The sequence below is a fragment of the Solanum stenotomum genome, chromosome 3, assembly GCF_019186545.1.
Source record: "Solanum stenotomum isolate F172 chromosome 3, ASM1918654v1, whole genome shotgun sequence".
NCBI classification, from domain to species: domain Eukaryota; kingdom Viridiplantae; phylum Streptophyta; class Magnoliopsida; order Solanales; family Solanaceae; genus Solanum; species Solanum stenotomum.
The window spans coordinates 44568295-44586139 of NC_064284.1; the positions used below are offsets into that span (position 1 = coordinate 44568295).

The window sequence follows — 17845 nt, forward strand, 5'->3', positions numbered from 1 at the left end:
AATCTTGAGGTATTCAGATGTAGTATTTCTTGATGGCGTCTGAATTGATTGGCTTTGTACTCACTCTGCCGTCCATTTCTGCTAAGATTACCGCCCCTCCAGAGAGTACTCTATGAACCATGTAGGGTCCTTGCCAATTTGGTGCAAATTTCCCTTTGGCTTGTCCTTGGTGAGGAAAGATCTTCTTCAATACTAACTGCCCCGGTGTGAACTGTCAAGGTCTGACTTTCTTGTTGAAGGCTTTGGTCATTCTATTCTGATAGAGTTGGCCATGACAAACCGCGTCCATCCTCTTTTCATCGATGAGCATCAACTGCTCATGCCTGCTACGTATCCATTCTGCATCGTCGAGACCAACCTCTTGGATAATCCTTAAAGATGGTATTTCCACCTCAGCAGGTATTACTGCTTCTGAACCATAAACCAACATATAAGGAGTTGCCCCAGTTGATGTTCTGATTGTGGTGCGATAACCGAGCAAAGCATATGGTAGCTTCTCATGCCATTGCCTATGACTTCTACTATCTTCCTTAAAATATTCTTGATATTCTTATTTGCAGCTTCAACTGCTCCATTCATCTGTGGCCGATAAACTGTGGAATTTCGATGAGCAATCTTGAACCTTTCACAAGATTTCTTCATAAGATCGCTGTTGAGGTTGGCTGCATTGTCTGTTATGATTGATTCCGGAATTCCAAACCGACAAACTATGTTATTGCTAACAAAGTCTGCCACTACCTTCTTAGTCACTGCCTTGTATGTCGAAGCTTCGACCCATTTCGTGAAATAATTGATAGCCACTAGGATGAAACGATGTCCATTTGACGCGGGAGGCTCTATGGGTCCAATGACATCCATGCCCCAAGCGGCAAATGGCCAAGGGGAACCCATCACATTGAGCTCATTCGGTGGAACCCGTATAAAATCTCCATGCACTTGACACTGATGACACTTTTGCACATACCAGATGCTATCTCTCTCCATGGTCATCCAAAAATATCCAACTCTTAAAATATTTTTTGCCAAAGTGAACCCATTCATGTGAGGTCCACATGTTCCTGCATGTATTTCTTCCAAAAGCCTTGTCGCTTCTGCGGCGTCGACGCATCTCAGCAATCCTAAATCTGAAGCTCTCCTATACAAGATTTCTCCGTTAAGGAAGAAATGATTGGCCATCCTTCTCAAAGTCCGCTTTTGGTTGCTTGTGGAATTTTCAGGATATTCTTGTGCTTCTATCAATCTTCTGATGTCATAGTACCAGGGTTTTCCATCCAATTCCTCATCTACATGAAAACAGTATGCATGTTGATCATGTATCTGTATATCGATAGAGTCGATATAATTCTTGTCTGGGTGTTGAATCATCGAGGACAATGTTGCCAAAGCATCGGCAAACTCATTTTGAGCTCGAGGGACATGCTTGAACTCAATCCTTGTGAATCTCCTACTTAACTCTTTAATGTAATGCAGATAAGGCAGGATCTTGACATTCTTAGTGGTCCACTCTCCTTGCACCTGGTGAACCAATAAGTCGGAATCTCCTATCACCAAGAGTTCTTTGATGTTCATGTCGATGGCCATCCTGAGTCCAAGAATACACACTTCATATTCCGCCATGTTGTTGGTACAATAGAACCTGATCTTGGCTGAGATCGGGTAATATTGACCTGTTTCCGAAATTAGGACTGCTCCTATTCCAACTCCAATAGAGTTTGATGCTCCATCAAAGAACATTCTCCATCCATCATATGACTCTGATATGTCTTCTCCTACAAACAAAACCTCTTCATCAGGGAAGTAGGTCGTGAGTGGCTTGTAATCCTGGTCCACCGGGTTTTCTGCGAGGTGATCAGCCAGGGCTTGTCCTTTGATAGCCTTCTGTGTCACATACACAATATCAAACTCACTCAACAAAATTTGCCATTTCGCCAGTTTACCCGTAGGCATGGGCTTCTGAAAGATGTACATTAGTGGATCCATTCTTGAGATCAAGTACGTGGTGTATGCAGACAGGTAATGCCTAAATTTTTGCGCAATCCAAGTCAAAGCGCAACATGTTCGTTCCAATAACGTGTATCTTGCCTCGTATGGTGTGAACTTCTTGCTCAAATAGTAAATAGCTTGCTCTCTTCTACCTGTCTCATCATGCTGCCCCAATACACATCCAAATGCATTATCCATGACAGATAGATACAATAACAAAGGCTTTCCAGGCTCTGGTGGGACCGATACTGGTGGGTTGGACAAGTATTCTTTGATTCTATCGAAAGCCCTTTGGCATTCCTCTGTCCATTTTGTGGCAGCGTCCTTCTTCAGTAACTTGAATATGGGTTCGCAGATCACTGTAGATTGAGCTATGAACCGACTGATGTAATTCAGTCTTCCCAAGAAACTCATCACGTCTTTCCTGGTCTTGGGTGGAGGTAGCTCTTGGATTGCCTTTATCTTTGACGGATCCAACTCTATGCCTTTCCTGCTAACGATGAATCCCAATAGTTTTCCCGCGGGTACTCCAAATGCACACTTTGCTGGATTCAACTTCAGATTATACTTACGCAACCTCTCGAAAAACTTTCATAAGTCATCCAGGTGGTCTGAACTTCTTTTGGATTTGATAACGACATCATCCACGTACACTTCAATTTCCTTGTGGATCATATCGTGAAAAAGGGTAGTCATGGCCCTCATGTAGGTTGCACCAGCATTTTTGAGACCAAACGACATTACTCTGTAGCAATACACTCCCCATGGAGTGATAAACGTTGTTTTCTCTGCATCATCTTCATCCATCAGGATTTGGTGATACTCCGCAAAGCAATCGACAAATGATTGCAACTCATGTTTTGCACAATTATCGATGAGTATATGAATGTTTGGAAGAGGGAAATCATCCTTAGGACTGGCCCTGCTGAGATCTCGATAGTCTACACATATTTTGATCTTTCCATCCTTTTTTGGCACAGGCACAATATTGGCTAACCATGTGGGGTAATTTGTGACCCTTACAATGCTCGCCTCAATTTGCTTAGTTACCTCCTCCTTGATCCTTAAGCTCAAATCTGGCTTGAATTTTCTTGTCTTTTGCTTAACAGGTAGACAAGTTGGATCAGTCGGTAGTTTGTGTGAGACAATATCGGTGCTTAATCCTGGCATGTCATCATAAGACCAAGCAAATACGTCAACATATTGCTTAAGCAATTCTATTAACTCTTGCTTTCTTTTAGCCTCCAAATGTATGCTGACTCGTGTCTCCTTCACGATTTCCTCATCTCCTAAGTTGACAACCTCTGTTTCATCCATATTGGGTTTCTTCTGACTTTCAACCTGCTCAATCTCGTGTGGCAGATTTTCAGGCATCATGCTTTCATCATACTCTTCATGATCTTGTTCATCATTTCCATCTTGCTCGGTGGATTCATTACATGTCATAACCGTTGAACGAGGATTTTTATTAATATGAGTGCTGAAAAGTGCAAAGGTAAGTAAAAATAAATAGATATTTAGAATAACGAGATTTTTTTTTTGTTTTAAAAAAAAGAAAATAAAGACTTTTATTTCAAAGCATTCTAGCTTTTAGAAGAGGCAAACAACAAAAGATTGGGCATGATTCAAGCCTCAATTTGACCATGCGAATTTTTTTAAAATTAAGACTACTTTTCCACACTACCAGGACTATGGTTGAAACAGGGACGGGCAGGTGGTCCAATTCTGTAAGATTTCTCCAGGTTCGGCATCACGGATGGTCAACTTGTTGAGATTTATCCCTTCCTCTTCTCCAGCCATGGCCACGAACAAATTGCCTAATCCTTCCACGATGTCATCAACGCCAGCTTGGTCTGGAATCGAAGCTTGTTCTGGTACAAAGATTGTATCGCTTGACCCGTGACAGTCTCTTCCCGAGACAGGCTCATATCCTAGTCCGTTGGTGCCTCTCTGATGCTTCAGCTGGATCGGCTCAACTATGCCATTGGACTTGGGTCCAAGTCCAATCTTAGGGTGATACCCATACTTCAACATTTCTGACGCAACCATTTTCGCTGCACTTGACAACTTGGTATCTTCGGGCTCTGCTCCCTCATTAACCCTTATAGCTTGCATGATTTCCAAAGTGTGAAAAGTGGCTCCATCTAACTCGTCGGTGNTTCTGGTACAAAGATTGTATCGCTTGACCCGTGACAGTCTCTTCCCGAGACAGGCTCATATCCTAGTCCGTTGGTGCCTCTCTGATGCTTCAGCTGGATCGGCTCAACTATGCCATTGGACTTGGGTCCAAGTCCAATCTTAGGGTGATACCCATACTTCAACATTTCTGACGCAACCATTTTCGCTGCACTTGACAACTTGGTATCTTCGGGCTCTGCTCCCTCATTAACCCTTATAGCTTGCATGATTTCCAAAGTGTGAAAAGTGGCTCCATCTAACTCGTCGGTGACTGGGATGGAATTAACAGAATGAATGGGGTGATTGAGTTCTCTGTGGATGGTAACTTCTGTGTGACCCCACTCAAACTTTACACATTGATGAAGAGTGGAAGGAACCGCCCTTGCCATGTGAACCCATGGTCTTCCCAACAATAGGTTGTAGTTAGATGATACATCCATCACTTGAAATAGAATGGGGAATTCAGCCGGCCCCACCTGCAATATGAGATGTATCTCTCCGATGACACTTCTTTGCGCTCCATCAAAGGCTCTAACTTTCACACGACTTTCCTTTATCTCTCCCATATTAACACCTAAATTTCTCAGAGTGGTGAAAGGACAGATGTTGCATCCAGAGCCACCATCAATTAAAACTCGAGTCACAATCTTATCACAACATTTGACTACGATGTGAAACGCTTTGTTGTGCCCAGCCCCTTCTGCGGGCAACTCATCATCATGGAAAGAAATCTTGTTAGCTTCCACTATTCTTCCAATCGTTGCAGCTAAGGTCTCACTTGTGGTCTCTTTTGGAATTATCACTCCGCTTAACACCTCCATCAAAGCATTCCTATGAGCTTCAGAACTCATAAGCAAAGACCAAATGGATATGTGGGCTGGCGTCTTCTTCAACTGTTCTTCAACTGAATAGTCTTTAGACTGCATCTTCTTCCAAAACTCTGCGGCTTCAGCATCGGTAATATTCTTTTTTGGATTCTATTCTTTTCCGAGAACTCTTTGATTTAGGTCCTCTGGGGCATAGCACCTCCCTGACCTAGTCATCCCTTGTGCCACGGCAGTGTCGATCATCTTGCCCTTGGCACTTGCTCGATAGTCCCAAGGGACTGCTTTGGTGTCATATTCAAGCTTCTTAGCAATTAGAGTGGTCACTACAACTCTTGGGAGATATGTTTGGACAGTCAGAGGTTCTCTTAGTTGAACAGTGATAATAGGTTGCGCCGAAGACGTCATGGCATCCGTTTCATCTATGTTTGGATAATCGGGGGTCCCATATTCGTCATCCAGAGTAACCATGTTGACTTCTCGATTCTCATGGTTTGGCAAGGGATTGTTGTTCACATTAAGAGGTGCTGGAGTGCATTTGATTACTCCTCTCCTGATCAAAGACTCGATCTGGTTCTTCAAACCATAACAATCTTTTGTGTCGTGTCCCTGGACTCCCGAGTGGTAAGCGCATCTCTTGTTCCCATCAAAATTACGAGGGATTGGATCAGGAAGTTTTCCTTCAACTGGTTGCAGCACTCCCGCTGTCCTCAACCTCTCAAACAATTGAGCATAGGGCTCAGCAATCGGTGTGTAAGCGCGAGCATTTCTAGCTTCAGGATTTGGACGTGGTCTTGGTGCATATGCTGGTCTATTTTGGTGAATTGGTGCTTGGACAGGGACATATGGTCTTGGAGGGTTTTGGTATGCTGGTGCTCGGGGTGGGTTATAGTGTGGTTGGGTATTATACACTGGGACGTATGAAGTATGCGCAGCGATTTGGGGATTATTGGGGTATCGGTGAGATGGTCCTCCTGGTTGGTAAGTGACAGCTGAAACATCCTCCCTTTTCTTTTTGATGCCGCCAATGGAACCCGATTGTATAGCCCTACTTGCAGCTTGCAATGCGACCATAGACTGAATCTTCCCAGATTTGACACCTTCCTCTATGAAGTCTCCCATCTTGACCAATTCTGCAAACTTTTGACCCATCATTGACATCATCTTGTCAAAGTAAATACCTTCTTGAGCTCGAATAAAGTACTTCGAGAGCTCACTCTCATCTAGTGGTGGTTGCACCCTCGCGGCCTCAGTTCTCCAACGTCGTGCATATTCCTGGAAATTCTCAGATGGCTTCTTCTGTATATTGGCCAATGAGAATCTGTCAGCAGTAATTTCAGTATTGAATCTGAAACGAGTCATGAAGTCCTCGGCCATTTCCTGCCAGTCACGCCATTTGCGAGGGTCTTGGCGGGTATACCAGGTCAATGCTTCTCCAGACAGACTCCGAATGAACAACTTCATCCTCAACTTCTCATTTCTCCCTACACCGACTAACTTGTCACAGTATGCCCTCAAATGTGCGTGTGGGTCACCTTTTCCATCGAACATGTCAAACTTTAGTGGCTTGTACCCTACCGGCATGTCAATGTCTGGATGAATGCACAAGTCATCATAATCCAGACTCTCTGTCCCTCTAGTGACTTGTAAGCTTTTCAATGCTTTTCTCAGACCCTGAAGCTGGGCATTTATCGACGCATCTTCTTTCAACCTAGCATCTTTCTCCATTTCTTCATATTGATCGACCTCGTATGGGACATTAACCACAGCTAGCATAGTGAAGGTTGGAGCCCCAGCGGCATATACGGGTGGAACATGTGGCTCATATGGAGCGGCGACATGTGCCCCAAGTATTTACTGCATTGTAGGTATGGTAGGGTCGCGGTTGGAAAGGTCGGGAACTGTCCTGACTGCGGTTGGAGAAGCTGGTGGTACTTGACCGTGAGTAGGAGCGCGTTGAGTTTGTTCTGGTTGATTTGGCAAGTCAGCTTTTGCGAAGTAGATAGGCGTCTTGAAAGTAGGGAACGTGGTAGCCGATAGTTTGGCTAAGTCTCGCACTTGGCGTAGTTCTTCCCTCAAGATCTCGAGTTCTTGCTCCATGTGAGCCATTTTCTCTTCAGTTTGGATGCCTATCATATTTCGAGAACTTTCGGGGTTCTCAATAGGTATCATTATGTTTGCAGCAGCGTTAAAGTCGTCTTTATCAGTCATCTTTCTCTTTGATCGAAGGTTGTATCGTGAGTCAGCCAGTTTGCAAGTCGACACAAATCAACGTACTTTTGGGGATAAGTAAAGAAAGGAAAACAAAGAAAAACAAAACTATGTTAGTTTGGGAAATATTGAAAGTTGTAACAAATAAGTAGATGTAACTAACACATATATACTTCGGCGACATTCAAAGCGCGTCCTAACATAGAAACTCTTTTTGCCTGAGGTAGGCCTACGTTGTAATTAGTTTGATAATAAATGATCCATTAAACACACTTTAGATTTGGAGCAAACATAACTTCATTGATTACGGTTTGGCTATTACAACGATGTAGGCGGTCAGAAACCGAAAAACTGAAAGTACAGGGGTGGCCATAAGGCATACAAGAGGGATAGGTCATATGGGCTTTTGAGGAACTTATGAGAGAGTTCAAAGAAGAAAGATGACTTATGGCCAGGTTGGAGCATCATCATCATCATCGTCCACATCATAGTAAGGACCCGGGTGATACTCTGGAGGTTGGTCGATTTTCCATTCCCAGTTGTTTGAATCTTCCCTTTCATCAAACCCTATGGAACCATATTCTGAGTGAGCGTCTTCTACTGTTGGAACATGTTCATCCTTTATATGCATCACTCCTCCATCTCTAGGGTCATACAAATTAGAGTCATACTCTAAGTATTCTTCTGGATCCTCTTCTATCTCCTCAGTCGGCTCTCTAGGATCCTCTTCTGGGTCTTCCTCCATCTCTTCATTTAGTTCATCATCAACTGCCTGTATGAGATGGTCGATAGACCGTGGGGTCACCTGCTGATACATGGTCGTTGTGATCTCTGCATGAGGTTTAATAGCTCCACGCCAATTCGATTTGACCTTTGAGTGTCTGTGAACCCTAATATTCCCTCATAGCTAGGCCTAGCGAGAATTCCTCCTATTATAAACCAAGTATAATATTCAGGCGTGCACCATGATTCAACCCCCATGTCTGAGTCAAGAATACTGCACCATCCTTGTACCAAAGCAGCGATCCTTTCGATCGGAATTCTTCCTTCATAATTGACCTCAATCAATGCCATATTTGACCATAGAGGAACGCCTTGGGTAATCCCAAACTGTCGGAGGACTCTTAAAGGTGCGTAGGGCTGGAAGCCCTCCAACCCAATCAACTCAATGAAATAGTCTTGGTTAGTTCTCAATAAAGCTCGGCCATGGACCCACGGTAGTCGCCATTGAATGCGATTCCCTGTGACGTGGGTCAGGAAAAGGCGCCAACCATCTTCATCATTTGGGGCATCCCACATGCTCAATCTCGTTGCATGGCTTCTGATTTTGTTGCGTAAGTCTGCTTCAACGCCATTTTCTGCATGTCTTTGATAAAAGTGTTCCAACACCTAAATCTGCAGCAACAAGTTACTTCCCTTAAAGTGATCATATCCTCTAGAGCAGAGGGATAATGATCGAAATATTTCTGCCAAGATCATGGGTACGATGGTCACTCTAATAGGTCCCCTAAACATGAAGATAATCATAGGCAGTAAGTTGATGTCGACACATCCCTTTTTCTTTGGGAAAATCATAATACCCAAAAAGGCCGTCACGAAGACAATAGCCCTGAGTCTTTCCCAATCAACCCTGGAGATGAAGAATTCTTGATGGAACCTATCATAGCTATCTCGACGACCGAACCTTTTAAACAGATAATCCAATTTAACCCATCCTTCATCAACTCTTCGCAAACATTGGCCTACTCTCAAACCCAAAGACTGGAGAAAATTGATTCCTGACGTAGTGTGCGGGGCCAAAGGTACTCTGCCAGCCAACGGTAAGTCAGCAATTTGACTTATCTCTTCCAATGTTGGTGTGATTTCAAAATCTGTGAACTGAAAGGTCACCGTTGTTGGTTGCCAAAATTCAATCATTAGAATAATGAGTGACTTGTTTGCCTCCACATTCAGCAGATCAGTTAACGACCCTAAGTGTAGCATAATCTCATTTCCGTAGGCCACTCGGATGTTTCCCCACCACTCTTTCAAAGTTCGAGGGACCTCAGTCATCATCCTGATATTAGGAAGGTTTTGGTTGATTTGCATCTGAAAGAAAGGGTAAAGGGTATAATGAGTTTATTTGCTCCAAATCTGTTAAGTGTTTAAGTTTGTATAATTTATATCAATTTCAAACAAAGTTTATGTCTCGAGTTTTAAAGAAGAAACTCATTGACATTTGGGTGGCTTCCTAAATGCAACGACAATACCGTATACTGTCTTGCCTAAGGCTATGCAACATGACCTATTCTAAAAGTAAGATTATGTTCCTAGATGATTGAGAGTGGGACTGAATAATTGCGAGAAAGTGCACTATCTTAACTGCACCAACTCTGAAACTAAGGAATCCAAAGAGAGTTTCGGAGGAGTGCAGGAACACCCCTCGCGTGTACAGTGTGTGCGTGTACGGCCAAGACTCGATAGAAATGTGCAACTGACAATGTAGGGAAAGCAGTAACAAGTAGTGTCTTAAAACAAATAAGGAACACAAGCTTGGATTTCACTTGCGACCTTTCAATCAAAGCAATATATAAATAGCAAGCTAAAAAAAATAAACACGTAATCACAAATGTTGCTCCTAAATTGTGTTTTTCTAAGGTTAAAACCTAAGTACTTCCCCAGCAGAGTCGCCACGCTGTCGCACCCTATTTCGAACCGGCCGAAACAGTTCACAACATAATGTGGCTGACACTCTGTTTTTGGAAAATATTGTTTTGTTGTAGAGTCGCCACCTAAATTTTAAGGAAAATATTAGGAAAACCATTTCTTAAAATATGTAAATGTAAACTCTATTTTGATTTGCGAAACCAGTGAGATTCTAGGTAAGGGTTTTGATTACTCGAGGGGAAGGTGTTAAGCACCCCTCAGAGCCTATCCGAAGATAGTCCTTAAACTTAATTTAGGAAAATATAATTAGGAAAACGTGTTTATTTATTTGTTTTAAAATCAATGATAAGTAAATTTTATTATATTTAAGAAAAGAGTACACTACAAGGTACGACATATATTAGTCTTATAAAATAGCTTTAATAGTAGCATTTTATCATATTGTAAAATAAATAAATAAATAAATGTACTTAAATGTATGATAAATTGTATGTAAAAATATATATAGTTGTAAAATTATCCTAAAAATATATAGATGTTGAATTTTGCGAGAACCTGACGTCTTATTAAGACGTAAAAATAAGATAGTAGTTGAGTAGTAATATGTAATGTGTAATTTGGATAAAAATAGAGTTTCCTAAAATAAATAAATAACAATGATACTAAATGTTAAAATGTTAGATAGAGTTTGTGATCTAAAATTATGTTTACTATAAAGTATAGTATATACATGTAAGTTTGTTTAAAACATGTGAAGGTTTATTATTTTATTTTTTACATGTAGGGATAAGTTGACGATAAATTGTATTTAGTAAAATAACATGTATGTTTAAGTGTAGAGATTTATAAATTATAAATAATATTAGCAAAAGAGATAGTAGATAATAATAAGGTATGTAGAAAAATATAGAGTATATACCTTTATATGTACGACATATATATGTGTACCTTGTATTTGAACCTGTTTGCATATCTAAAATTTGAAATAGCATGTTAAAAAGATTAAAATGTTATTAGCAATGTTTGATTCAAAAAAGTAAGTATAGTCGATACATTTTATAAAGGGGTGATGTAAAGAGTATAAAAAAAGGGCCTAATTATTGAAACTTATTCTATAGTTACATTTGTTTTGTTAAATATATAAGCCTATTTCCCTATTTATTTCTTTTTAAAAAAAAAATATAATTCCACAAGTTAATTATTTTAAAGTTAATTAGTTTTAGCTTTTTATGTACCTCTAAACTTATTTGGGAGTCCCAATTCATGAATTTTATTTATTTTTTCTACTTAGATACCTAAATGAAAATTATTTCATCCTTTTTAAAATTTCAATAGAGAGTTTTAGACAATAAATTTTCTTATTCCTTAAGCGCCTAAGTCGATATATACTTCTTTTCCCCAATTTTGAGACACTAGCATTATTTTAACCTTTGAAACTTTGTTTGGAAAATTCTTAAACTATAAGCCCCTTCTTTTCAACTAAAAAAAAATGTAAAAAGAGTATTATAGGTAAAAATGATAACCCATTTCTAAAAAAAAAAGTTTTTGAGTCATTTGTTCCAAAAATGTTTCAACTAAATTCACAAGCAAACAACCATTGTCTCACATGAATAAAAAAGACAAGCAATATATCAAAACTTATGAGTGAAGGTTAGCCAACATATTAAAAACAATATAAGTAGGACGACGAAAATTAAGAGTAAAAGTTAGTCAACATATAAAAAAACATAAGGGCAACAAAAGGAAGGCTGAGGAACATTAGACTCCTCCAAGCATAGCGATGATCCTAATTTGTTGTTGGCCTAACATCTTAGGCTAATAACGAGTTCCAAAGTAGAAACTCCAACTCTCCAGTTGTACATGAAATGTAAGAAGAAGAAAGAAATAAAGATTAGTAATTGGTGAAGTAATGTAAGTATATACTAAAAGAAAAATACCAAAATGGTATACTTAAATCATAAAATAATGATAGCATTCCGAATGTACCTAACTTAAGGAGTGGATAAAGTATTATGCAAAAGATACCGTAAATAAAACAAAGAATGAACTAATATAAATAGCAAAGTCACATAAGGAGTAAAATAAATAATTGTGATCAAATCTTATGCTGCAACATTTCATTGTAACAAAGAAAGTGCAAGAAGATAAATTTTTTTAACTTTCAAGATTTGCTGCTACTAAATCAAAATGGTCAATTTTGAGGATAAAGTGTATGTCATTTTTACGCATGAGGACATAATTCTTATTGATCTAAAAAATGAATAAAAATAAAATAAAAAATAAACAGCCTGCAGCAGTTCACAAAATACCGATCTAAATTACAACAAACTGAACCTCAAAGTAACTCATAATCGTTGGACATAATGCAACCCGTAACTCAAACACGAGTGAGATTTCAGACCATAGTTTGTGTCAAACAAGACAAGAACCCATCTAAGAATAAACCAAAAAAACTAGCATCCTATACAATATAAAAAAATAAAAATAAAAATAAAAAAAATGAGACATACTAGTGATTGCAACAACTAAAAGACGCCATATTCAATTATGCCTAAAGAAGATCTCCTTATTACAAAGTATAGAATTTGTAGAAGCAAATGACATCTAGAAACAAAACAATACTGGCAATTACCAGTAAGCAAAGTTCACACAAAATATCCCAACTATGAGCAATATACTGGAATCGAAAGGAAAAAAAATAAAAGAATTACTGACCTTGTGTTTGGCAGCAAACAAGAGTTTTTACGTCAAGAGATTCCAACTTCAAACTTACTCTCGAAACTCGAATTCAAAATTTTAAAAAAAGAACAGAGAGATGAAAGAAGATCGAAGAATTCTGAAACTTAATGCTTGAAATATGGCTTTTCCCTTTTTTCTGTCGATCTTAGATCTTCCAATTTTTCCAGATGTCGTTAGGTCATTCTTTTTGATATTTTGATGCTGTTCTAATCCCGTTTTCTGGATTTTTGAGATTTTTTCTTTTTTTTTTTGGATCTGTTCCCTCTTTTTTTTCCTTTGAGAACCCAAGGGGTCTTTTTATAGGTAATTTTGGAGAGGCTTCCACTCTCATACTCATAAGATTAAGGGTGAGACGAACCAAAAATCCGATGGTTCTTCGCATCCCCCACTTTTTAGGCGGAGCAATGATGATGATCAAGACTTCTAAGCCTTCTTTGGGTCAAAATAAAATCGGAAAAGATGTAAAGTTGATAGAGAAGGGGGCTGTGATTGATGGACGGCGGATGGGGGGAAGAGGTGACGTTGGAGACCGCCGGATATTATTGTTTTCCGGCGGTCCATGGCTGTTTCTTTGGCAGCGAACGATGGGCGATTGACGAGAGAGGACGAAGGTGCATGGGGAAGGTGAGGACGTCTGGGGAAGAGGAAGGAACAGTGCCCCTTTTTCCTGGAAAAAGAAGAAGACGTTGGGGAAGGAGAAACGTGATCTCCTGGGAAAAGAAGAAGTTTGAGGCGATGGGGGGGTTGTACGATTTTTGGGAAAAGATGAAAAGATCTTACTTAATTTGGGCCGTCCGATCGTTTGATCGGACGGTTAAGATAAATCAAGGATTAAAAGGAATATATATATATATATATATATATAATGGAAAAAACTTAATTAACTAGGACCGTTAGATTTAATCGTAAGGTCAAAATTTAAGCTAAAGAAGCACAATCCATGTGCTCACCTACATGGCACACACGGATTGGCCGGCTTAAGGGGACTTGGATTGTCAAAAATTGCTCAAATTAAATTCATTTAAATTATAACTACTTTCTTTATTAAATAGCCATAAGTGATAATTATTTTGCAAGATTAGCTTATTTGATAAAATTAGTCACTCTTAAAATTAAATTAGTATAAATTAGTAAATCATCCATTAACTAAGCTTTCTAATTTTAATAAATGTACGAAAAATATCTATTGCGACAAAAGGAATTATATTTGAACCACAATAGATTCAATTCTTAAGAAGAACAACATTTATTTTAAAAAAATGAGAAAGTAAGTAGTAATATAATATATTTAATTTTTATAAGAAATAACATTTAAGAAAATAAATTTATCAAGTCAAATAAATAATTAAATTTTTTTTTTGTATTCCTATAAAAATTTGATAACATATATATTTTATTATTATTATTATAATTATTACTATAGTTAAATGTGGAGAGCCAAAATTGGGTGTCAACAGCTTGCCCCTTTCTTTGTCCATGGAAGAGAGTAAAGAAGACGTGGGCAAAGAAATATTGACACAATCCAATTTTAGGCGACCCACAAAATACACTTTGAGCAATAACTTGACAAGAATGTTTATGGAGTTATGGCCGAACTCTGGCTTCCGAGCTGCCTACATATCTCAGGTTTCATGAGAAATCCGGCCACATGTAGTTCGAGAACACAACAAGTTTTTATTAAAAATTTGCCCCAGTATTGAATTATGATAATACTGAAATCTTTCGATGGTGAGGTATGAAGAGATTAGCACGAATAGAGGGATGAGATACGGTTCTAAAGAAACTTGTATGAGAAAGGCTCTGTAGCAATTTCTACTAAAGACTCATGGTAGATGAATTTTAAAAAGAACGCCCAGTGTCGAGTTACAATGAACTGAGACATGAAAGAGCTATAATGGAAATTTAAACCTGAACTTCTGAAAATCGAGTTGAGTTGAGTTTTGAAAGTGAATCCTTGACGTAGCTAGTGATGCTTGACATTGCACTAACTTGCCCTAGTTTGCTGCTTAGAGGGAGTTCCTCGTTGTAATGCTTTGTCCTGCAAAACATGTAAAAGGGTGAAAAGTACCTGTTGCGGTTCAAGAATTATAAATTGAAATAGTAATGTAAAGAGTAGAGTATAGATGTTCAGACGACTGTTGACGCCTCTTTTTATATTGTGAGTGTGATGTAGGCAAAGTAACTTGTAATGTAGAGGCCCTCGACTGGCGGGGCTGTTGTAATGTAAAGCCTGTATGCGGCCGTGTAAAACTTGTAATGTAAGGCCTCCGGCTGGCGGGGCTGTTGTAATGTAAAGCCTGTATCCGCGGGGCTGTTGTAATGTAAAAGCCTGTATCCGGCTGTGTAAAGCTCGCAATGTAAAGCCTCCGGCTGGCGGGGCTGATGTAATGTAAAAGCCTGTATCCGGCTGTGTAAAGCTTGTAATGTAAAGCCTCCGGCTGGCGGGGCTGTTGTAATGTAAAAGCCTGTATCCGGCTATGTAATGCTTGTAATGTAAATTTAATTGTTAGTGTATGACAGCGTCGCTATGTTTGCGTGCCCCCGGTCGGTGGAGCCTCGGTGACGTCGCTACGATGTTAGTCCCCGATTGACGGAGTATTGCTTCTTTGCTTATATACAGGCTCCGATTGGCGGAATTCGATCAATGTTTGCTTTGTACAGCCTCCGATTAGCAGAGTTTAACGATGTTTGCTATGTACAACCTCCCGGTGGCGGATTTTGACGATGTTTGCTATGTACAACCTCCGATTGGCGGAGTTTAACGATGTTTGCTATGTACAACCTCCTGGTGGCGGAGTTTGACGATATTTGCTACAAGCTCCAATTGGTGGAGTTATTTTGATAGAAAATTAACCATCCTATTTCCTACGAGAGGCCTCTTTTCTTCAGTATTTGATCTAGATCTTGAGTGTACCTGCAAAGATTTAAACAAAATATATGTAGACGTAAGATGCAAGTTGAAGTACTTCGGGAAAATAAAGTAGGGAAAGAGTATTTGGCTTATGATTGTGAGAAGTCGAATGGCGTGTCTGGTCATGCCCCAAAACTTGATGTTATTTTCTTGATTCCTGTGTTCCTGCACTCAAAGAAAATTTTAGTTTGGGAGGGGGTGTTGATTTGCATCGACTTGTGGACTGAAGCCTCGTCACTAGAATCCTTCGACACCTCCTCAGTACCGCACATAGTTTCTTAACCTAGAGACTTGGTAGGTGGATAAGTAGAAAGAATATTGTTGAAAATAATTAGCTTGTTTTTCCAAAAATAAGTATACTACGTATATTAGGTGTGTGTATATATATATATATAGATTGTAATTCTCCAGCGTTTTTAGATTATGACATGTTCCGAAGTCCATTGAGCTTTCCATTTTGTTGACTATATCCAACATAGTCCTCCTGTAGCTTTTACCCTCCTGATGAAGCTTTCCTAGCTCTTTTGCAAACACTGCGACGATCAATATTCTTCAACATTCTGAGGTTACGCTAACTATGAGGGAGTGTTTCCTAAGGGTAAGTAAAGAAGAAAAATAAATAAATAAATAAATAAAAATTATGCAATGCATCGATCGAGCCTGACTCAGGCTGCCTACGTATCCCCAAGATAGGAATCAGATCGTAACGTAGTTCGAATACAAAAAGGGAGAAGTAGAAGTATGTAATGCAATGACCGAGCTTGACTCAAGCTGCCTACGTACCCAAGTGGAATCAGGTCGTAACGTAGTCCAAATACAAAAGGAAAGTGAAAAATATGAAATGCAATGACCGGGCTTGACTCAGGCTGCCTACGTATCCAAGCGGAATCAGGTCAGGACGTAGTTCTAAATACATGGAAATGATGATTTTGGGTTTTCTAAGGGAGACCGGATCCGATGTGGGTTGCCTACGTACCCCGCCGTGGGAAGTCAGGTCTATACGTAGTTCTGTTACATTGAAAAATGTAAAAGTACACAAAATAAGCGCTAATCTTGAGATCTTCAGATATAGTATTTCTTGATGGCGTCTGAATTGATTGGCTTTGTACTCACTTTGCCGTCCATTTCTGCTAAGGTTACCGCTCCTCCTGAGAGCACTCTATGAACCATGTAGGGTCCTTGCCAATTTGGTGCAAATTTCCCTTTGGCTTCTCCTTGGTGAGGAAAGATCTTTTTCAATACTAACTGCCCCGGTGTGAACTGTCGAGGTCTAACTTTCTTGTTGAAGGCTTTGGTCATTCTGTTTTGATAGAGTTGTCCATGACAAAGCGCGTCCATTCTCTTTTCATCGATGAGCATCAACTGTTCATGCCTGCTACGTATCCATTCTGCATCGTCGAGACCAACCTCTTTGATAATCCTTAAAGATGGTATTTCCACCTCAGCAGGTATTACTGCTTCTGAACCATAAACCAACATATAAGGAGTTGCCCCAGTTGATGTTCTGATTGTAGTGCGATAACCGAGCAAAGCATATGGTAGCTTTTCATGCCATTGCCTATGACTGTCTACTATCTTCCTTAAAATCTTCTTGATATTCTTATTTGCAGCCTCAACTGCTCCATTCATCTGTGGCCGGTAAACTGTGGAATTTCGATGAGCAATCTTGAACCTTTCACAAGTTTCCTTCATAAGATCGCTGTTGAGGTTGGCTGCATTGTCTGTTATGATTGATTCCGGAATTCCAAACCGACAAACTATGTTATTGCGAACAAAGTCTGCCACTACCTTCTTAGTCACTGCCTTGTATATCGAAGCTTCGACCCATTTTGTGAAATAATCGATAGCCACCAGGATGAAACAATGTCCATTTGACGCGGGAGGCTTTATGGGTCCAATAACATCCATGCCCCAAGCGGCAAATGGCCAAGGGGAACCCATCACATTGAGCTCATTCGGTGGAACCCGTATAAAATCTCCATGCACTTGACACTGATGACACTTTTGCACATACCGAATGCTATCTCTCTCCATGGTCATCCAAAAATATCCGGCTCTCAGAATCTTCTTTGCCAAAGTGAACCCATTCATGTGAGGTCCACATGTTCCTGCATGTATTTCTTCCAAAAGCCTTGTCGCTTCTACGGCGTCGACGCACCTCAGTAATCCTAAATCTGAAGTTCTTCTATACAGGATTTCTCCATTAAGGAAGAAATGATTGGCCATCCTCCTCAAAGTCCGCTTTTGGTTGCTTGTGGAATTTTCAGGATATTCTTGTGCTTCTATCAATCTTCTGATGTCATAATACCAGGGTTTTCCATCCAGTTCCTCATCTACATGAAAATAGTATGCA

General features: G+C 39.8%; 2 protein-coding genes across 2 annotated transcripts; both read right to left on the reverse strand.

Moving 5' to 3' along the window:
* Positions 1 to 214: 214 nt before the first annotated feature.
* LOC125858980 (uncharacterized) lies at positions 215 to 3429 on the reverse strand. Its single transcript, XM_049538732.1, has 3 exons — positions 2636 to 3429; positions 510 to 2560; positions 215 to 411 (listed from the first exon to the last, which is right to left on the reverse strand). Exons 1-3 carry the CDS (start codon positions 3427 to 3429, stop codon positions 215 to 217), a joined length of 3042 nt encoding a protein of 1013 aa, XP_049394689.1.
* Positions 3430 to 5138: 1709 nt separating this feature from the next.
* On the reverse strand, positions 5139 to 6761 carry LOC125858981 (uncharacterized). The gene has a single exon (XM_049538733.1). It carries the CDS (start codon positions 6759 to 6761, stop codon positions 5139 to 5141), a length of 1623 nt encoding a protein of 540 aa, XP_049394690.1.
* Positions 6762 to 17845: the final 11084 nt, after the last annotated feature.

What these genes read in the sequence shown, in the direction of transcription:
- LOC125858980 (XM_049538732.1), bottom strand. Translation starts at nt 3,429, where the DNA reads ATGACATGTAATGAATCCACCGAGCAAGATGGAAATGATGAACAAGAT. An exon ending in ATCCACAAGGAAATTGAAGT is followed by an intron (nt 2,561 to 2,635) that starts GTACGTGGATGA and finishes GTTTTTCGAGAG; the next exon opens with GTTGCGTAAGTATAATCTGA. An exon ending in GAAGATAGTAGAAGTCATAG is followed by an intron (nt 412 to 509) that starts GCAATGGCATGA and finishes TTTATGGTTCAG; the next exon opens with AAGCAGTAATACCTGCTGAG.
- LOC125858981 (XM_049538733.1), bottom strand. Translation starts at nt 6,761, where the DNA reads ATGCTAGCTGTGGTTAATGTCCCATACGAGGTCGATCAATATGAAGAA.